Genomic DNA, 21306 nt, shown 5'->3' on the forward strand with positions numbered 1-21306 from the left:
TGTCCAAGGGACCAAGGCTAGCAGGGTAATGACTATTGCGGCCACTTTACCAATCCTTTTCGAAAGGCGAAACGTCAGAAAATACATTCTTTTTTAAACAAAAGGTGTATATTTGTTGTTCTCCAACAGAAGAGCGTCAGATTTATAATTCATTATGATACCTGGTGGTCAAAGCCTATTTTCAGTTTTCAGATATTTTAGTAGCACTGAATTATTTTAAGCTAATCATTGTGAGGTAATAAAAAATCGTCCTTAAGTAAGGACATACACTTTAGTGGAAAATTTCTCAGTATCCAGTTGTGCCGCTGTATCGTTTGTCGATAAACCCGTTCCTTTGAAACTTCAACCTCTCGAGCATGTCCGGACGATGCCACACGTTTTTGCCGTTCTTAGTTGGATTAAACTGGACCGTGCTGTTCTCTCTCACCAACCATTGGCTCCTGCTGCTCTCCAATTTCTCTTCCTTTTTCTGCTTTTCGGTTTCTGGATTCTTCTTAATCTTCTTGCGACGCTTAATCGCCTCCGGTCCAGGGCTGTGTAGTTTTGGTTTCATCATGACGAAGTAGGGATCAGGTGGTGAATCATCTGCCGGCTTTGTGGAAGTGGGAACCGACTGACGCCTGTTTCTGTACGCAGCTTCGAGCTGTTTGTGGCGGATAAGCTTTTTGTAATGTTCCGCTTCTATAACTTTGCAGTTGTGGGATATTTCCATTCTGTGTGAAGTTGTTGTTGAGACAATTTAGAGCAAAACGCAGTTAAGTAGTTGAAATGCAAAACCTTATTTATATAATCTGTTTTTGTTTTATAAAAGTCATTTGAATTTATTCAAGGCGTTATTGTACAGTTGGAACAAGTTTCAGCTGAATGTAGGAAACCCATTACATAAAAACGCAGAGAGAAAATTTGCGAATTACCGGAGAGCGTCTTCGATGTTTTTCTGAATATTCTGCTGATCTTGACGTTCCAATTCTCGCCTTAAATCCTTCAGTTCGCGCATGCGCACTGATAAACTTTCCAGCAATGTTTTCATACTTTGCCTTTTTTCCTCTTCCTTCGATGATGTTGTTTCATTCGGTTCAAATATTTCCGTATAAATTGAACTAAAGAAATTAAAAAAGTGCGATATTTCAACTTTGTTAAAGTGTTTCCCAAAATATTTCTGCTTGGTTTCCTGCTAGAAAAATTTGGGTCGTCTCACTGTTTTATTTTTTTTTATAATTTTTATGAAATCTCTCTTTAATTTTGACTTAGACTTAATCGTTGATTTTTTGAAAATTTAAGTCTTTTTCTCATTTATAAAAAACTGCTAGATTTAAAATCGAGACTTTTTGAACACATTTCAAAGAAAATACTAAAAGTTTTTCCTACTTTGGCATATTTTTCCTCAACACTTTCAGGGCAGTCCTTGCATTCTGCAAACATTTACTCAACTTTTCAGCTTCTCTTTGACTGCTTCGCATTCTGCAAGGATTGGATTAAATGTTAGTGATCAGAAGAAGTTTCCCTTGTAATTAAGCCAGTTTGGTGTACTCTGTGGTTTTCCAAAATATAATTATTTCTTCTCTGTGTAGGCCTAGTTATGTTTCCTCAGTTTTCAGAGATATTACTGTATGATGGTTAATGTCAGATTGAAGTTATAAAACCACGAACTGCTTTAATTATTTTTTAATAACAGTCATGAAAGTATATTCCAGTAATCTTACTTTAATTTTGAAAGCTCCATTTTTTTCTGCATGGCGTTCATCTCATCGGCCTGCATTTTCATTAGGTTTCTCACAGCAAATTGGTGTTGTTCCTTTAGGGCTGCCTCCTTTATTATAAACTCATTGTCTAATACGTCGCGAATCTTCTCGGCCTGCAATACATGAAACACATTTTTTAATGTTAACCTCTTTATAGCAGAAAAGGTAAAATGTTTGACGCAGGACAGAAATGATGAAAATAATCAAAAAGGAAAGTATTACACTGTAGTTATAAACTAACTTATTTCTAATGATAAACGTTTGAAAGTTGCAATCAAAGGGCAAAATTACGTGCACCTTAACATTAAACTGCAGCATGAAAAGGGCCACATTTGGCCCGCGGGCCGGAATTTGCCCAGTATGTCTGCTAAATTTTTTTTAGCAAGAGGCAGAATATTTTGTCAGCACTTTCGCTGTTTGTCGTAAAAGTGTTTATGTTTCACCTTTTTTGTTTGTTCCGCCATTTTTTCATCCCACTCGGCTTTAACTTTTGCCTCAACCTCAACTCGAACTTTATCCTCCATATTATCCGCTTGACGGCGCATCTGAGCGACTTTCATGGTCATTGTGTCGCGAACTTCACTCAGCTTAGTTTTGTATCTAAACGTACAAACGCATGTTATTGCAAACGCTCCCAGACAAAGTGACGCGAGGATCTGGAACGACCACGCTCACGCCACTCCCACCGATGAAAGCTGAAAGTTTTTCTTCGGTCACGTGATATCCCTACGTCAAAGGAGTGTTGTTTTGCGATTGATACGTTTTTCATTTCTTTGTCAAAACATTAGCAGTGAAGAGTTGGTTGCGAATAGATATAAGTAAAGGACAGATCTGATTATGACAAACATTTAACGGCCTAAAATGCACAAACCACATGCTATGGACATTTTGGCAATACACGGGGTTACAGGGCTGCATGTTCCGTAATAAAAATTATATTTCAAAAGAAAGCGAAGATATAACTCCTGAGTTTCTGCTCCTAACCTTTCTTTCAAATCCTCATTTGCTTTGTGAATTTCCTGTAATTTTTCCTCGGCTTCTTTAGAATTTTTCTCCTTTTCCGCTTCGATTCTCTTGTTTTCTTCGTCCAGTTCATTGATGGCTTTGTTGAGATCCGATATTTTCTCGTTTCTTTCGGCTTCTCTTTGCTGTTGAATGAAACCCGTCATTAGGAATTGAAATTTACCAGCTTTCGGCTAGAGAGGTTTACAACAAAGAACCTTTGGGTGTACATGGCTATTGTATTCAATATTACGCAATACTTCATAATAACGCTTCAATCTGCACTCACAAACCTTGAAAAACTTTACTGTTAAGGTCATTGTGGGTTCAGCGTGACGTAAATAGTATATTAACATCTAATTTATCAAATAACAGTTTATACCAGTTCAAATCAACATAGTGAATTACATAATTGTTCCATTCTTTTGCTACAGTGTTAGTGAGTCATAGGAAAGATGCACATATAATGTAAAATACCCAATCTAATTTCAAATCATATTGTGCGTAAATAACTAAACCACGTGCGGATATTTTATGAAACGTATCATACGGTAAAGTTATAGGGACTTGTTTTGTTAATGCTGGAAACCACCTTGAAAGTGTGAGTTGTGTTTTGCATGAGCAACATCAGCTTGTTAAGTTTTCCTTTCAACTCCTGTTTTTCGGCGTTGCTCTGTGATTCCTGCTCAGCCGCCTTGGACTTCACTTCGGCCACTATGTGGCGCGCGCGGTCTTTTTCATGATGTAATTCCACAGTTAGATGGTTGGTAACCCTGGCAACCGAAACAAGATCAGTATAGTGCTTCATATATACCACATGTACCAAAGTTAACAATTGTTTTTTGTTTCCTTCGTACATATTAAATAACTTTTAAATTTACTGGATTCGCTGGTTACAATTTACTGTTGTAAGTAAGAAACCTAAACGAAATTATACTGCTGTACCCTTTTGAGAACATATGTAAACAAAATATACTTCCGAAACATTGACATTGAGCCAGTAAGTACAACACAAAGTAAGATGTGGTATGTATTACGTCACAGTTGCCTTACGCGTTTTTTTCTTCTTTTAATTGTTCGACGTCGTTTTTAAGTGACTCAATAATTTCACGGTGATGTTGCGACAGAGCTTGGGCCTTCTCATATTTCGCTCTCCATGTTCGAACCAATGCTATTAGTTTGGCCTTGTCATTTATCTGTGGAGAAATCAGTATGGTTAAAAAAACATACCTTTCGGAGCCCGATTTAAATCATGTGTTTATTGCAACATAACTGCCTGCAAAGTTGCTGGGGGGAGCTTTTACAAATTAAATAACTCACAAATTTATACCTTCAGCACTCATTTTCATACTTATGCGCTCCAATTATTTTGACCTTGCAACTCTGCCTTTTCTATCTTTCTGTAATGTTCTGAGGTGACGTCAGCTTTACTTCCAGTGCAATATATTCATTCCGATTGGTGGCAATTTATGACTTTTTAATCTTGATGGTTACAGACAGATTTGGCTCAACAACAACCCAAGTAAAGCTTTGTGGTTGGAGTTTAGATATTATGGTAATTAGCCATCCTTCTGCGCTCGGGCACAAATTTACTCACATTCACTTGAGATGTGATCTTGGTGGAAGAAATGGTCACTGATGATGAATCCATGATGGACATCACGAAGTTTCAGTGTAGACTTTCGTTCTTGTATATGTATTGTCAAGAATGCAAACCTAGTCTGTTGAAAATAAATTCTATCTAATTTTAACTTAGTACCTTTCGTCGTAAAACGAGAAATAGGTTGAGTTTTAGTCTCATAGTTTAGACATGAAATATTCGAATTAAAACACCCAGAATGGCATCTGATGAAAGCAACGTATTTGATTGTTTTCAACAACTGACCAACTAACAAGAATTTAATGTAACTTGAAAACACGGTTGACCACAAAGTAATCAATTACATGAGACCAAGCCTAGTCTTTTATTTTTGAGGTGATCACAAAAAACTCACAACAGTGGTTCTTGCCACAATTAAATAACACAAAACACAAAACAATAAATAAATAACACGAACAAATATATTTGACTCCATTAAACCGCAGCAAATGGACGATGATTCTGACCCTTGCCACCTCTAGTCTTTCACACAAGAAACTTTTCCAATTCAGTTCCCGACCCTGGTTTCCATGCATTATTAATCGGCTCCAAACACAAAAAGTTACTATGACAACTGGATTTTCGTCATGCCACAGCGCACTCGTCACGCATCGTCTCCCACCAGTCACGGGCACTCTCCTCGGTGTTAATGTGCACGTGCACGATGACGTTATCGCAAATGACGTCTTGGGTCGGTGAAGTACGCCGCAACGATTTAACATGCAAAAAGTGTTCAAGGTGTTCCGGCACCACCTTGAGGCGGTGAAGCGTGACACCTATAAATACGTCATCAAGCGGCAAAAGCTTGTGACGCAATCCTGACGTAAAGATGGATGAAATCAAGTCTCCTATAAGCAGAGAAAATAATTTAATTCATGTGTCACGAGTTGATTGCGTAATATAAGCGAGTTTGAGGTGTTGTTATGGCAACCAGTATAACACAGGCGAAATGGTTTTCGTATGGGCAATAAACACAATAATCTCGGAAAGGGTTGCTGGATTGTGACGCGTTCGTTCGTAAAACAACAAAAATATAGAACATGTTCACGCTTTGTAGAAACAAATGGTCTAGATATTTTGAGATGTTGTTACTACCACATAAAACCAAGAGTTTTTTTAATGTGTAACAAAATGCTGGTTATCCAATACACACCCGACAAGATATATCCCATAGAGTAACATATAGGAGGATAGTCGTCATCCGGGAACTCTTCGTAGGATACGTAAAAGTTGCTATGCACGTTCCTGTGTGGTTTCGTACTTTGTAAGCACCGACCACCCTGAGGAGAAAAACATGCCTGGATAATTATGGATTATTTCACCGATTTAACGATAATTAGTTTGTTGCGACTAACAGCGTATTTTTCTTTAGGCTTCGAAGGCAGAATTTCGTTCATAAGCTTGTCCATGTTGATGATGACGTCATCTTCCGTCCTCAGAATAAATCTAAAGAATACAATACGCATAAAATCGTGGTCATTAATTACAATTTTTTAAGGCTGGTTGCATTCCACTTAAGTGACAAGTAGGGAATATTTAAGTGTTATCAAAACCGAAACTTATGAACCCAACTTCGTGTAAAACCATTTTCATGTATTTTGTCATTGATTTGGTAAACCTCGATAAACGTGCCTTTATCACCTAAGAAAACGTTACAGTTTGAAGTAGGTAGATTTTGACTTGTCTTGCATTTATTACGATTCAAATCTTACTTGGTTCCGTCGCAGAGTTTTGTAACTTTGTTAAAAACGTTCATCAACGTCAATGTCGAGTTTCTGACTTCGTCTGTTGCTGGCACTTTTATTACGTCACCGTGACGCAACGCTTCTTCCTTGACTGCTTTTTCGTATCTCTTTTAAAAAAGCATATTCGCATTATAATATTTTAGTTTTTTACCACAGCGGGATTGGACCATGGTTATTCTATACAAGAATCCCCATCTGGTTTTCTATACTTGGTATATGGCTCATGGACCTTGGTCGGCCTCCATTCGGCTGAAACTACTGTCTCACTTTCATGTTTTTACCACCCTGGGATTCAAACCCAGGATGCCCTGATCACGAATTCCGTTCAGATTTTCTTGGAATATGGTTGTTTTTTTCTTACTTTCGTTTCAAGATTGTCGCCGATTGCGAACAAACACTCCACCTTGCGATCATCCGAAAATTCCTTGTCATTGCACCACGTGTCGCGAATGACGTCACGCAACAACGCGGATTCGTCTTTGGAAAAAATGATGACAAGCAGATAAGGAGCTCCACCCTTGAAAGAAAAAGGATACTTCAGATATAAAGTACACGCTGTAAGTCTCTGAGGTATTTACCACCACATGTTTATATCACGTGGGCAAACTTTTCGATTCCCGGACCAGAAATTATGACAATTTCACAGACGGGTGAATGTAAATATAAAGTGGACAACGGGTGTTTTCACTACAGTTTCTAAACCTATTTTCAATAACTAACGATTCCGCACTGAAACATAAAGCCAAAGTTTAAACCCACAAAATGTTCCAAGTCAAAATTTCGCTTGTTTCATGCCAAACGTATTTTTCTATTTTATTGTTTTTATTAGTTTATTTTTAGACCTTGGTTTTTGAAAAGAGAATTTGCTTTTATGCTAAATTTACGTTTGTTACGAATACTATTTTACTTTCAAATAGATATCAAATGAAAATGTAGTTTCTTACCGTACATAAGTTCAAGGTGCTGTTTCCTTTAGTTGCCTTCTCTTTCTGTGACGCTTCAGTGGACGTTTGTGACCTCACAATGCTGTTCTGCATTAAGTGCAAACACGAAAGTAACTGACCTTGTTAATGTATATAATTGCTTCTGTCTTGTGTCAACGCAGCAAGGCAGTATTTAGAACACTATTTTCTTTTGTTGTTAGTGTTTTAAAGTATGGGAAATCGTAAATATTTTGGCAAGTTACAAACTGTCTCATCAAAGTTTTAGTTTTGTTTTGAAATTAAAAGTGTGTGTAGAAAGCATGTACAAACAACTGGCCTCAAATATGTGTAAATTTGGCCTCAAATATGTGTAGTTTTTTTGAAAAAATAATAAAATTTTGTTTAAGGCAGCAGAATTCTGTTTATAATTCTAACAAACAAAGTATGTCTAACAAATCCAAGGTATAATCAGTAAATTGTAACACTTACGTCTGCAGCAAGTTCTTCAATAATTCCGTTATCAGCGGCGCTATCTAAAACAACCATGCCATCCCTGATTCTCATGTACAACTCGACAGACCTGTTTTGTTCGTCTCTCAATGATCTTGCTATCATGTACGTCACAACTGAGCCGAATGCCACGATTATAATAAACACGGTGTGACTATATCGTGAAAATGATGGCACTTTGCTGCCTCTTTTATCAGTTTTTCTTTGACGAATACGAAACGCATTGTTGACACTTCGCATGGTTGCTTTCCACTGCTACTGTCCTGAAGCTCTATGTATACAGCTGTACTGGCCAAGACGTATCTGCCTGAGGGCATGGATTGGTGTTTTAAGACAGGGTTGGAAATGAGGTATGGAAGTGACTGGAAATTACTACTCATACATTATTACCGAGTGCCCACTAGGAGTCACACGTGGACCGTATTTTACACAAGACTTGATCGTGTGGTTTGGTATCGAAGTAGTCATTGAGGGACGAAATGGGTCGCAGCAAATATGTAAAGGTAACTAATTTTTTTTTCTAATTGTGGCGTAATTTTATCAGAAGGATTTTTGTATGCGGTGTTTTAATTTTTTTTAACCTGAACCAAAAAAATTTGGCCCCCAAAGCTACTGCCGTAATCGATAGCATTAGGCAACAGATCTTAAAACAACTCTAATACAAGTGCTACAAAATGTGACCAAAAATAATATTAACCCAAACTTACATTAATCCCTGCCAATCACATTATATACGATGACATATAAGTTTACAGTAGGTTAAAAATTCCAGTCTTGGAGCCCACTGAGTTGTTGGCAAATATGAAAGTGCATGACAATTGAGAGAGCTAGAAATTCATACTACCTGTTAAAGTTAAACATTCTTTGCAGCTTAGCCCTTTGCAAACATGTACGACTCATAAAATTCAACCGGGCTTTGCGTGTATGTAGCCTATAAACCAGGCTTTAATTTGAACTACACGCTATATAAGTTCGTATATATGGCGTTAGCCAGGGTATAAAGCATACACTTGAACCTGCCAAAGAGAGTGCTTCAACAGGCCATGAAAAACTCTTTAAAGCGCAGATCCAGTACAAGGTGCTTGTACCAGAATACCACCTATCATTTACATCTGTTAAACGTGGCCTTGATCCTTCTTTGGTCACAGTACCGAATGCTATTTCTTATTGTTTACTGGCACTTGAATGTTCACTATTCCATTAAACATTAACTGCGACTTTTCGATGTAATCCAACAATACAAGGGATATGTAGTGAGCAGGTGTAGTCGAATACACTGGCATAAAACAAAAAATGCCATATTTATCTACAGTCACAAATGTTAATTTTGGTACAACGAAAACTAGTTAACACGAGATACTGAAATGAACATAAATTGAAGAAAGTGACACCAGTCAGCGGAAGAAAGCCACACGATCGGGTTACCACAGTGACACAATTCAAGCAGTTCATTGCTTCAAATTAACTCCAAATAAGGTTTTTGCAGATAAACAATCTGACAGCAGATTTGTCAAATAATTACCTAAATCTTTATGTACATAATCAGCCGAAAAACAAGCACCGAAAATATATTGTTTATCCAATCGACCTTGCCAGCCGAATTCACGGGTGCTCGCTCAAGCGTAACGAGCAATTGTGCGCTGAGGCAATTGTGACGTAACTTTTCGAAACAATCGGGTTAATGTGTTACTTGTTTGACGGAAGAGGCTAGACGAGCTTTTAAGCAAGTAGCCTTATTCCGCTTCTGCACTGATTGTATATTATAGTTAAATGCTGTGCAGTGTTTTCGGGGCTTTCTTGACAGTTGTGGAAGTTACTTAAGTTACTGTCCTCACAACTAGAAGTCATGGAAATGAACGACAACATAGAAAAGTTGTCAATTGACGAAATTGCAGAAGTTGATGATGCCTTTCAAGGTGATGCAAGTATTGGGTAAGTCAAATTTTGTGTCTTGATGTCGATAGTCAACTATGCAATGTGTTAACCGTATCCGAACTAAGCAATTTTATAGCATTGGTATAAATATCCAAATTCGGCACCGAAATTCTCCAGAAGCAGTGACCTTATCTAAATTGGTAATACTAAATCCATGTTATCATCATGGCGTTGATGAGGTGTAGACATTCTGTAAGAAACTGATATTTTTGCTTTGCTAAAAATAGTCAGTCCATCAGAACCAGTCAAGCTTGAAGCGTCAGGTGTTATTATAGTTGTCTACAGAGCAAAGGTAGCTTGCTATGGTCGCCTCTGTTTACTCAGTGGTTTTCTTGTGGTCAAACGAAATAGAAACCTGGGGATTTTCGTTGGTTTTTAGCCAGTTCAGTGGTTGCCCTTTTTGCTAGGTTTCGGACAACGGTACGTGGTCCAATACTAACTTTGATGGTGGCTGATGACTCATTATGCAAACGTTTCGGGTTCGTGCAGTTATACGTGAAAAGTATTTTGATGCATTATTACAGTTGAATCATGCGATGCGAAAAGGTGCATAGTTCATTTAACTTTAACATCATTGACGTCATTCACCAAATAACCGCGCAATACTAACATTCGACTATCGACATGAGGTGCACTGCACTCTTACACAATAATTTCCGAACTTGTTAGGGGCCACGGCACGCTTGGATGCTCTGATTTGTATGCGACTTACCGAAGTGTTGGGTCAGTTTCAAATGAAGCTACTGTAGTTTAAAACCATACCCTAAAGGTTCATTTTGAAGGTAGAAAATTTCAACTGAGGTGCGCAGTAGCATTTAACCCGATAAGCACAATTTCCTCATCTGCAACTTTCAGTTTCTAATGTTGTCTGTTCACGATCGATGCCGTGGTGAAAAAGTTTCACAGTAATAATTGCTGTTGCCACGTTTACAAACTCTCATGTTTTATTCTCGTGCTTACAATTTTACACAACAAGTTTTAAACATTATTGTACATTAATGAAACTTGACCGGCACACCGCACCAATTTGATAAATCATGTTGATAGATCACTTACTTAAACTTGGTGCCAAAAAACTTTTCACCACGCTTTCATTTCTTTGCCGCTAGCACAAGCAGATGTTTAAATAGATCTTCGTCGTTTTTGTAGCGCCTAAAGATGTAATATAACATGTAGTGGACATTCAGGGAGAGAAGATACGACAGTTGTTTTTTCCGAAGGCAAACATTGCTGAGGTCAATAATTCCGTTTCGCTTTTCAGTGAACAAAATCCCAGCGCGAGCAGTAGGCCTCCAAAAAAACGGCATATTGTATAAACACTGAATCCTTGGTGTGCTCTGATCACGACAAAGGGATGTGTGTGGCGTCACAATTCTTTCGTTTCTGTTGCTGGCGCGTTCGGACGGTGATGTTGTCATTTGGCAAAGTTTTAGAGTTGTGTCACATGATATACTGTCGCGTTGCTTGGCACCAATACTCTAATGACGTCATTACCCGGCGGCGGCGGAGATTTTTCAACGATGATGATGTCACTTCGACTGTGAGTTAAGTTGATGTACGTTTTGTAACATGAAATTTGGACTAGAATGCCTTTGGGCCGAAAGTATGTTTTCGCGTGCGATATACGAGATTCTAATGACCTTTCCGTGTATACCTTGTGTTCTCGCGGAAGATTCACGAATACTGCAGCGAGCGACGCTCAAATACAATCAAAACAGAAGCACTGAAGAAGTTGTGCTTTTGTTAGGTGACATATGCTGTCTACGACCAGTGTTGTTTTTGCGGCGCACAGATAGCCGCAGATGTGGTTGAAGTTCGGTGACTTGTGGAGACACGAGAAAGACTGTCGATTTTGTGACTCGCCAACTTTTGGTGCAGAGATTATTTGTGACTATACTGTACTTAACTGATAGCACTGTGGTAGGTGGGCGATGGGCAGGACTGCATTTCCTCTAATCTCCAGTCGCTAAATTAGTCCTGTGTAACATACTCAGCAGTATAGACCTGGTACAGGTGAGCCTGTGCCACGAAGATAGTTTTGAGCTTTTGTGCAAGAGCTTGCAACCGTCGGTAAGTACAAGGTTGTTCGTCGTATGTACGTTTACTTTAAACTTGTACATTTTGTTTGGCTTTGGCGTATTTTTTGATGACTGACGCGAAACGTCAAATAAAATTTATGTAGTACCTTAAAATCTACATTGGACAAAACAACTTTTACAGTGGATAAGTTAATTATGTTAATGTCGAATTGGTTACCGTGGTTACTTCAAGAATCCAGTTTTGTCGTATAAGTGCCATGCCTAATGTGTATGTGTGTAAATAGAGCGTTATAGGTTACCAACTACTGGACGATGCATATGCGGTTGTCCATATCACGCTCTGTTAGGTATTAAAATGCCACCAAGCCGTGTACTATATGCTGTTGCAGTGTGTGTTACCACGCATTGCCGCATTTGCCTGGAGATATTTTCCATGTGTGATTGTACTGCCGAATGTAAGCCTTTCTGGAATGCGGTGTTCTTATCGCTGTCCTGGAGCGCAAGGGAGAGGCCATTGTAGCTTATGCAGGAATGTCGTTGAAACCGCGGTAGATAGTAGCTGCCAAGGCTTGTGTTGCAGCTACCTCCAAGCACTTGCAGTGGTCACTATAATGCAGTTTGTCCAACTTGCGAAAATGCTTTAACCGTCGCTGATGTGCGATAAAACTCTTCTAATGAGTACTAGAATCGCCAAACACAATTATAGGCAACTAAAACTTGGTATCTGATTTGTTCGATAAATTATCTCAGAAAAAATGTGACGACTTAGAGGTTATCTTACGTGATTTATCAAAGTTCTGATAAAATTTGATTTATGAGACAATGCTCGTTTTTTTAGTGTTGCTGTTGAATTTAAGAAGCGGCAACAATAAACTTGTTAAAGTTTTTGCACGCGTTGACAACTACATTCGTCATATTCTTCCGCATGAAATAAAACCATCCTCTGCAAATACACGAACGAAAAACTCCGACCCCGTAATTTTATTGGTGACTACATTATTTCCTCATTGAAAGATCACAAATACCACTCAACATACGTTTTCTTTCAACCGGTGTGTAATGTTTGCGTGCTTGGAATTTCCTGCAAACGCGTGCTTGGATGTGTCGTGACAAAAATCATACATTATGACGTCATAATTCGAAAACTCAAAAACTTGAGGCGAAATGGTCAGAGAAAACACTACCACACCGGGTCACAAAGTTTTCTCCAAACTTGATCTACATATAAATCTGTGAAAAAGAAATCTGTGCGAATTTTAATGATTAGGTGTGAACCAGTTTTGCGAAAACTTTGTGACCCGCAGTAGTAGCATCTTCCAGCGATCAGCATCTGTATAATATGCGATCTTATTTTATCAAAACGGAAATAAATTTCGTCTCTTCACTGCACAGGCTGATTCCTGTGGTCATTTTCTAACCTTTTTCTCTTATGGTGTCATAAGTTGTAACTCGTTTTAGTATTGTTATGTCACATGGAATTATTGTTGCTCAATCCCAAGTGTTAGTTGTTTTCCATTTCCGTGTTTACGGCCCACGTTCTTTACCATAGACTGTAATCGAGCAAACTGCTTTGGTGTGTGGTAATAAACGAACCCCGTGGGATCATGGTTAGGTTGCGTTGTGCGGATTTTGTCGCTTGTCTGAGTCGTGTGTGTCGTATATTGGCCAGGGGAATGTCTGTAAATATTTGTACAGAAATGGCAAAGCACCCAGCATGCTGATCGTGGCCTTTGGCACAAGCTAAATTGTTTTCTCCTTACATTTTCGGGAACCACTCTTTGTTTCTGTTACAATACACTCTATCTGGAATATGAGGTAACAGAACGGAACACGTATTTCGTTGAAAACCGGCGTTGAAGTTCGTTTGACGGAGTCATGTGAACTATGACGAGACATGCTAAATCGCCGGAAGCAAAACAAGATCGTAATCTGACTTAAATCAGATAATGCCTACTTGCTCCACCGCTAAATTTTAACCTCTAAGTCTAAACAATGCCACAAAACGCTTGCACATGAATGTTACCTTTGTGAGGTTTTTCAAATCTGATATACGAACGTCAACACGAACTGGAAGCGATTTTGGAGTTTCCGCAAACTAGCGGCAACAAACCATCGTATTTTAAACTCGGTTAATGATTCGGCTTGGCGGGGGTTCAACCATTACCAACGCAAAAGTACACGAATATAAAGCTTACAAAAAACACTTTTCCTAAAAACTGATGTATTGTCACTCGTTCTTCAGATGAGTGCACACATTACACACAGCATGCTATAGCGATTTTGTCTTGTGGAGCTTATGCCTGAAAGCGTTATATTGGTGGGATAAGTCGAAGCAAAGTGGAGCCCATAATATGAAAAGAGAACTTGAAATTGGCAGCAATAACCTGACCCAACCACAGCGGTGTTTGAACTAAACTTGTGGTTTTACCTCGCAGTCGTTTTTTCGTGTGTTGCTATTAAGCCAACTGGTTGATCGGAGTAACATACAATTCATAGCAGGGCACCCGCCAGACCACTTTCACATTAACATTATAACATTCTATAAGCTAGTATTCTGGCCAGGACTGATTTTTATATTGTTGGGAAACGGTTACATTGCGTGTATCATTCCGCTAACATTTTGAATACCTGCGTTTCTCCTATTTCCTTCATAAAAGATGTGTGTGTATCCAATCACTCCTATCGAAACTTTACATCGGTATAAAGCCGCTAAACCGTAATGATTTGTTTCAGAAGTTTCCCGAGGCCTCGTAAAATCCGGACCAACTCTTATCACCGTGCAATTTCAACACCTACGAAACCCAGCAAAACCAGACTTCCCAGCGTATCAGAGGTAGCTTAACCACGCGAACAGTGTAACCCGTTCAATATTATAACGTGTACACTTGCCTTTGTTAACGCGGTTAAGGCATACACGGGAGGTCGCCTATAAAGGAAGTGGTTGATAAACGATTCCAATTTCCCACCTCCAGATATTTGTAGACTTATGGCTGAGTCATGTCAAAGTGTTTTTTTCTGCGTGCTTCTTCCTTGTTTGTTAATGAAGAGTAGTCTCTGTTCTCTAAACTATACATCGACTGCAAAGTCACGGCAAAGTGGAAAAGACTTTTCAGTCACAAGTTGTTCTGATTAGACCTAATTGAAACATTAAGTGCAATGTTTGCAGCTCGGTGACCATAGCTGGGTTCCATTGCTTCCATATGACTATGACATATTTTCGTAAAATCCACGTTTTAATATTTCTGTACAGGATCCTCAACAACTTGGCGACGCTGTGCTCTACCAAAAAGTTAAGGAAAGGGGAATCACCATCGTTGACGACGAAGACGATGACGTCGTAGTCACGTGTATGTTCGGTCTAAATGACATTCATAATCTCTCACCAGAAAACGTGGAGTTTTATGCAAATACTCTGTTGGTGTTGTTAGTTCATGAAAATCATGTTGTAAGGAGTAAGGTCAACCAAGGTCAAATTTGTAAATTGTAGAACTTGATTCTTTTGTTTAAACAGACGTAGAAATAACAGATCGGGGTTTGTGATTGTTAGTTTGTTTAAGACACCTACAAATGCGTTGCAGCAAAAGCGTAGAAGATTCAAAGTAACTGTGGGGTCGCGTGGATGGTACATTGTCTTTTTCGATTCAACTCGGCGGTCGTTTTTCGTAACACAATGTGTTGGGTTATATATTGTCCCTACCCCCCTATACATGTTCTAGTGTTGACGAGTTTTAATATACTCCCACGTGTGGTTAATTACACACGACATGTTGTCCGAGGTTATCTGTCCACTTTCTGGTAACTGGTCGATTTAACTTTCACTTTCTTGGTTACACACAGTGCGGGAAGGACCGAACAACTTAAGAAGGAAGGGAGCGTTACGTCAGAGTTGGAGCTGTCTTCCCCATGTGCAGGAAAGTGGTGCGCTGAAAAACATGACCTCCAAGGAACGAAAGCGACAGGAGGTACGGCAGTGCCTTGCATTACCATACTTTGCTGTGTGCTAATTACCTAGGGAAGAAACTTGCACACGAAATTGATTCTGGCCGTTTTATTTCAAATGGAAATTTAACTTTTTGCTTAAAAAGACTAAAAAACAAAACATGGTCGGAACGTGTATCACTTTTGTTTTTCAGCCGTCAGTGAATTTATATAACAAACTATTAATTCTGAGAATAAAAAGACTGGCCCATACTGTTATTAACATGTCATGTTTTTTCTCAGAATTATGAGTAAATCCGTGATTTGTGTTCCTAAGCTATTAATTGTCACTGGAATTATCTTGCAGTCAATGTTCGAACTGATCACGTCGGAATTATCATACCTACGTAGTCTAAACGTCCTCATCAACTACTTTATGACGTCAGAAGAGCTCGCCTCTTGTCTCACAAAGACCGAGTTTCACCATCTTTTCAGCAATGTGGAAAACGTGCGCTCGGCAAGCCGAAAGTAAGATTTAGTTATTAGGAATGTGATTTGCAAAATCCTCAACCTCTTTCCCGTCTATGAGAAATTTATCGTGAAATGAGCATCTGTGGTCGTAACGTTTATGATGTTTAAATAACGTCACTTTATGGGAGTCGTGAAAACGGACAGATACAAGGAAAACGGACAGATACAAGGACCATGTTGACATCTTTCGCACAACGTTCAAACTTAAAACCGCTATTTAGGAAAGTATTTTGGGAAAGAAATTAATATTTTTTGCCCCTTTTTTAAACTTTGCAGGGACGGGTTTCAAATAATTCAATTTCTTTATTGCGCCATGTCAGTCTCGGGTCTATACCTATAGTACTTGCTGGTGCACTGCTTTGTTGAGAGACTGACTGTTTAAAAACTCTATTCACACGAGCTTTCGCGGTCTTAATCTCGCTTCATTAGGTGCTGGATTTAAAGTAATACTTTCAATAATGTCACACTTCTTGCTTTCACAGATTTTATCATGCCCTGATGAAAAGGCGCAAAGCATCTTCGGTTTCACTTCATGACGTATGCGATATCGTCCTCGACCACGTCACTTCCGGCGATTTTAATCCCTATGTCACGTACTGCTCAAACGAGATATTCCAGCAGAGGGCGCTGCAGACACTTATGTAAGTCGGTGGTGGATTAGGCAGAGCAAATATCCGTGCTGCTGAAAACTAATATAAGAGCTAATTGAATTGAGTGCACGGAAATGCAATTTGAATCGCTTATAAGATCTGAGATCCTCTGTTAAATTGTACAAACTGCTGTAATCAACTGTAAAATATTAATACTTATTGAAAATTTTGTTGATGCGTAGATGTCACGTTATTACAATGCTGGACACAGTTGTCCTTGTCCTGTATAAAAATGTGGTACAAAAATTTACAAGAACTGTCCTCCTGGCATGAAATCCACGTAACTTGTATACCAGAAACGCAGTTCAACTGTGAATTTACAATTCCTGGCAGCAACAGCAGCACTGTGGTGGAACAAAAAGTTCATAAAAATACTTTTTACTTATCAACGCTATTCACGGATTTGCTTCTGATACTAAAACTAGACCCTATGTAGTCCACAATACGCATAACAGTAACACGTTTGAAAATTGAAAGATTCTAAGGGTGTCGTGTAACAAATAAATAAAATTTATTTTTTTTGGGGAAAAATGTAGGCCAAGAACAAGTTTAGTTGCTGAACATTCTAAACATAGAAACAAAATCTTACTGATTTATAATTTGTGGGTCGCAATTGACGTGAAGTCGCACGCGAAAATGTTTGAGAACCACTGGTCTATATGGCATCTAAACAGTAGACTACACAACTATTGTAAAATGACGTTATGGAGAGACTCATCATCCTGTTCACCTTCTTCACTTTCAGGGACAACAATCCAGCGTTTGTTAAAATTCTTCGCAAACTCGAAAGTGGAGAACAGTGTTCGGGACTTCCCATGCACTCCTTCCTGTTGCTTCCAATGCAGAGAATAACCCGACTTCCTCTGCTCGTCGACGTAAGTTCGTGTTGTAGCATGTGATACGTAGTGTTGTATAACAGTTACTACAAGTGTTTTTATTGATCGTATTGACTTTTCGTATCTCGCTACGCCTTGTCGGAAAAACGTGGTTTGTTCAGCTTTGGTGGCGATGCTAGTGAACCTAATGATTTATTCACAAAAGCTTAGATTGCCTGTGCATTAGGACGAGCCTTGCCTTTTGCCCAACTATTGCGCAGGCGTTTCATTATTTGACGATCGCAGCTATCGTATCGACAACTAGGTTATGGTTTCAAGTAACTCACAACTCGAAGTTCGGCAAAGGTGTAAATGTTCCAATCCTGGTGCTGTAGTTTCAAATCCCAAAATTCAAGCTCCCGCATTAAAATTTAAATGACTCGACAATATTATAATTCCTTTGTTACGAGTTTGGCATAGTAAATTACTATGTCGTAAATGCTGTGTCAATTCCACTTTGCTGAACTTTCTCCATTTCTGCTGCAGACCATTTTTCAACGCTGTGACGTCACAATGCCACAGTATGACATCGCGTCACGTGCCCTGCGCGAGATGACGAACCTTGTAAAGGTAGGAAGTTAACTTACACGATTTGTTCGATATTAGGATTTTCAAATTAAACAACCACTTTACGTGGTGTTATGCCATCCTTGTTTCTCAGATTTGTCCTTTTTTAAACTGAGCGTCTGTATTTTTAGGCATTTTAAGCTGTTTTAGCCACAATTGTCTTATTTTCAATATGTTTTGACTCAAACAACGTTAAACGCAGTTTTTTTGCCAAAAAAATGTATGCATTTCTCCGATCACTACGAAAAAGTTCATGTCTGTCAAATGTGGCATCGTTGTAGAAACATCGCATTTCCTTTTCATTCGTCCTTATTTCCTTTTTCACATTGATGGCAACCCTGTACACAGGTCAAAACAAATTATATCTACCGCACTGTATTATTTCAATAGTTGTTTTTTAATTTTGATGATTGGTCTTGTATTAAAGTAAGTAATTATCTATTTTTCTACAGTGTTGTAACGAGCGCGCGAAATCGTTGGAGCGAACCGAGGAAATGATACAATTGCAACACCAGCTTGATTTTAAATCGACAAGGGTATATATTGTTTTATATGAATGGAGTCGATATAATCAGAAAAAATTGACGTAATACCATCATGGTGTGTTGCTTATCACCAGTATGATTTAAGTTTTGTTAGGGATGATAATTGTTTGTTCGGTCACATGGGCGCTTTAATAAGTTTGTTACACTGCGCAAAAGAACTAACAATCCACATATGATGAAAACGGCACGTTTAAATGAGAAAACAAAACACTTTAATCGAAAATAGACAAGTTTATTAGAAGTAAGCACATTTCTATTTTCCAAGACGCAGCTGTTTAAAAGTTTATAAACTGAAATCTTAGCAATGAGCATGGATATAGAAACACTGGTTATTGGACTTTTTAACCAAAAAGTTTTTGTAGCTTTGCCGATGTTTCCAATTGCCCGCCCAACTATGAAGCATTTTATGTTTTGAAAACATGCAACGTATTTGTTTGGCGACTCTGGTCCCATAAGCAACTTGTTTTGATTAACTTGTTGAAACATTCAGTCGAACGAATCGTGTTTTTTTGTTCAGTCGTTTGCTCTCATTTCCCCCTCTCGATTCCTCGTGAAACGGGGGATGCTGATGAGGACACAGGAGGAAATCGTTCTCGGATTCAAGAGAAATTCGAAGCAGGAAGTCTGTTTGTTTCTCTTTGACGACGTCCTCCTCATCGCCAAGAAAAAGAAGTAAATTTTTTTTGCATCTTACCGATTTGCAACAGTGGCCCTGTCCGCAGCTCAAAGATTATTGGCTTCATTGCTCATTTAAATCGTATTAAATTTATTCATAAATTCCTATTAAAGTATATTTCTTATGCACAGGATTGCCATGCCATCCATGTTTCTCAGATTTGTCCTTATTTGTAAAAAGGGGGCCTTATTTTAAGGCACTTTCAAGCTGTTTTGGCCACTGGTGTTCTTATTTTCAAAATGTTTTGGTCCAAACGACGTTAAATGCAGGCTTTTTTCGTCTAGTTTTAATTTGTTTGCAATTCCCACGTCACAAAGGTTGAAATATCTGTCAAATGTAACTCGTATAGGGCAAGTCGCGCCAAAGGCAACCTGTCTTCTGTTTCAACCAATCACAAACTTTACCACAGGACGTGATAATATTATACAAGAAGGCCGGATTCTTTTCTTTCTTTAAAATATTCTGAATTTGCTCATACTTCTTATATTTGATTAGTGATGACGCATACACCGTAACCGATTACTGGAACAAAGACCGATTACGTAGTCGTGACGTCATGAACGATCCTTTCGGGTTTATTCTCGTCATCGAACAAACCAAGGTGAGTTGTTTATTGTGTTGTTTTTCTTCGGTGACTTCAACGAATATTTTCAATTACAAATTAATTTAGTTTTTTTTAATTTAAATAAATCTATTTTTTGCCAATTATTTATTGTTTTGTTTTGCCAAACACAGAGATAACTAGAGTCGCCTGTTGTTCATAACATTATAATACGACAGGTCGAAGGTGACACACCCGACGCCAAGTTGTATACGAGCTCATAGTGCAATCCTGGAACATACAAACTTGTAGATGCAATCCAGGGTTGCCAATGCCCGGGAGAAATCACTGTTCTGTTTCTTACATCGCAGGATAGCCAGAGAAATGAGATGCGTTTTGAAGCCGACAAACAGAGTACCAAAGCCCGCTGGATGGCGGTATTGAGGCCCCGCACGACTCCGCCCTTCAAAATATCAAGCGACAACCTTCAGGTATTATCCCTATCTCACCACGACCGTAAAATCGTAAACAAAAGAATTCATTTAAAATTGGTCACACGTTTTTTTGGTCTTTAAGTTACTAAGAGGGCTGGATGTAAAATTAAGGCGACTTTTAGCGATATTCTACATTTTGAACAACGTCATTATTAAAACGAACGTCTTCGGTTCATCCGGTACTTTGCGTAAACCGGATGATTTTTGTCACATCCGGATAAACCGTGGTTTACTGTATAAAAGTGGACGAGTGTGTGTTTTGCATTGTGTTACTTGGCGCCTAATATGTAGTGGTTATGTTTGTTAATATTTGGCTTCTGTATTTGTACATGATTAAGCATAGGTTAACCTAAACCTCGCCGATCTCTTCACAAACTACAAATATTAACTTAATATAGCGGTTTGTAAACAGTTAAGTTGACGTTTTCACACTCACGAAAATATAATTGAAATAAAAAACATAAAGTTTTGATGAAATGTTTCAAGGTGGAGGTGATCAGTTCCTTCCGAACAACAGAAACCGATATGATTTCACTCAAGGTAAGTTCGTTATTATAAAGTTGTTCCAAGTAAATCATGACGTATTTGTGATGTAATTGTCCCAAAACAACTTGACAGTATCATGTTACGTAAACAGAATCAATTAAATAAAAACCACGAATCGGTGCAGATTATGGACGTGTACATCGTGCTCGAGGCGACATCTGACGGATGGTATTACGGCGAACGAATATCCGATGGGTGTCGGGGTTGGTTTCCATCGGCGCACGTCAAAGAAATTCTTAACTCCAAGACGCGAGAACGAAACTTACAACGTCGATTCAGAATGCTCGGAGAAGTGACGACAGTTATTTGAAACACACACGTCAACAATTGTGACGTTCCGACAAACTTTTCCAGTTGAGACCAGTTGTCATGAGGAACTCTGCTGGCATTAACGTCGCCAGTGTGACGTCATACTTTGTAACGTATTG

General features: G+C 38.7%; 3 protein-coding genes across 6 annotated transcripts; 1 reads left to right on the top strand and 2 right to left on the bottom strand.

The window, feature by feature from the left end:
* Positions 1 to 191: 191 nt before the first annotated feature.
* LOC145903568 (uncharacterized) lies at positions 192 to 4404 on the bottom strand. Its single transcript, XM_082991661.1, has 9 exons — positions 4342 to 4404; positions 3798 to 3940; positions 3337 to 3517; positions 2727 to 2890; positions 2186 to 2342; positions 1704 to 1855; positions 1369 to 1461; positions 915 to 1100; positions 192 to 713 (listed from the first exon to the last, which is right to left on the bottom strand). Exons 1-9 carry the CDS (start codon positions 4402 to 4404, stop codon positions 287 to 289), a joined length of 1566 nt encoding a protein of 521 aa, XP_082847787.1. The 3' UTR covers positions 192 to 286.
* Positions 4405 to 4908: 504 nt separating this feature from the next.
* Positions 4909 to 7801, bottom strand: LOC145903108 (beta-1,3-galactosyltransferase 1-like). Its single transcript, XM_082991187.1, has 7 exons — positions 7541 to 7801; positions 7073 to 7159; positions 6490 to 6645; positions 6096 to 6235; positions 5739 to 5829; positions 5537 to 5663; positions 4909 to 5231 (listed from the first exon to the last, which is right to left on the bottom strand). Exons 1-7 carry the CDS (start codon positions 7799 to 7801, stop codon positions 4969 to 4971), a joined length of 1125 nt encoding a protein of 374 aa, XP_082847313.1. The 3' UTR covers positions 4909 to 4968.
* A 1451-nt stretch (positions 7802 to 9252) lies between these two features.
* On the top strand, positions 9253 to 21191 carry LOC145901806 (rho guanine nucleotide exchange factor 26-like). Of its 4 annotated transcripts, none has more exons than XM_082989604.1 (14): positions 9253 to 9493; positions 14269 to 14368; positions 14786 to 14882; positions 15373 to 15497; positions 15821 to 15981; positions 16467 to 16625; positions 17380 to 17509; positions 17996 to 18079; positions 18529 to 18612; positions 19139 to 19293; positions 19793 to 19898; positions 20210 to 20329; positions 20819 to 20872; positions 21003 to 21191. In XM_082989604.1, the coding sequence occupies exons 1-14, from the start codon at positions 9408 to 9410 to the stop codon at positions 21186 to 21188; spliced, it is 1647 nt and encodes a 548-aa protein (XP_082845730.1). In that variant the 5' UTR covers positions 9253 to 9407; the 3' UTR covers positions 21189 to 21191. The 4 variants fall into 4 exon arrangements, with proteins under 4 accessions (XP_082845730.1, XP_082845731.1, XP_082845732.1 ...); XM_082989605.1 differs by having other exon boundaries at positions 14272 to 14368; XM_082989606.1 differs by lacking the exon at positions 9253 to 9493 and adding an exon at positions 10936 to 11036.
* The last annotated feature ends 115 nt before the right edge of the window (positions 21192 to 21306 follow it).

Source organism: Ascidia mentula, chromosome 5 (assembly GCF_947561715.1).
Source record: "Ascidia mentula chromosome 5, kaAscMent1.1, whole genome shotgun sequence".
Classification (NCBI taxonomy): domain Eukaryota; kingdom Metazoa; phylum Chordata; class Ascidiacea; order Phlebobranchia; family Ascidiidae; genus Ascidia; species Ascidia mentula.

Bases quoted from the DNA above. Each gene is read 5' to 3' on its own strand.
- LOC145903108 (XM_082991187.1), bottom strand. From the start codon at position 7,801: ATGCGAAGTGTCAACAATGCGTTTCGTATTCGTCAAAGAAAAACTGAT. The intron at 7,160-7,540 runs GTAAGTGTTACA...CACTTAATGCAG, and splicing joins TTGAAGAACTTGCTGCAGAC to AACAGCATTGTGAGGTCACA. The intron at 5,664-5,738 runs GTTAGTCGCAAC...TTTTCTCCTCAG, and splicing joins AGCCTAAAGAAAAATACGCT to GGTGGTCGGTGCTTACAAAG.
- LOC145903568 (XM_082991661.1), bottom strand. From the start codon at position 4,404: ATGTCCATCATGGATTCATCATCAGTGACCATTTCTTCCACCAAGATC. The intron at 3,941-4,341 runs GTGAGTAAATTT...ATTTCTCCACAG, and splicing joins AGATCACATCTCAAGTGAAT to ATAAATGACAAGGCCAAACT. The intron at 1,462-1,703 runs GTAAGATTACTG...CAATCCTTGCAG, and splicing joins ATGGAGCTTTCAAAATTAAA to AATGCGAAGCAGTCAAAGAG.
- LOC145901806 (XM_082989604.1), top strand. From the start codon at position 9,408: ATGGAAATGAACGACAACATAGAAAAGTTGTCAATTGACGAAATTGCA. The intron at 14,369-14,785 runs GTAGCTTAACCA...ATTTCTGTACAG, and splicing joins GACTTCCCAGCGTATCAGAG to GATCCTCAACAACTTGGCGA. The intron at 18,080-18,528 runs GTAGGAAGTTAA...ATTTTTCTACAG, and splicing joins AGATGACGAACCTTGTAAAG to TGTTGTAACGAGCGCGCGAA.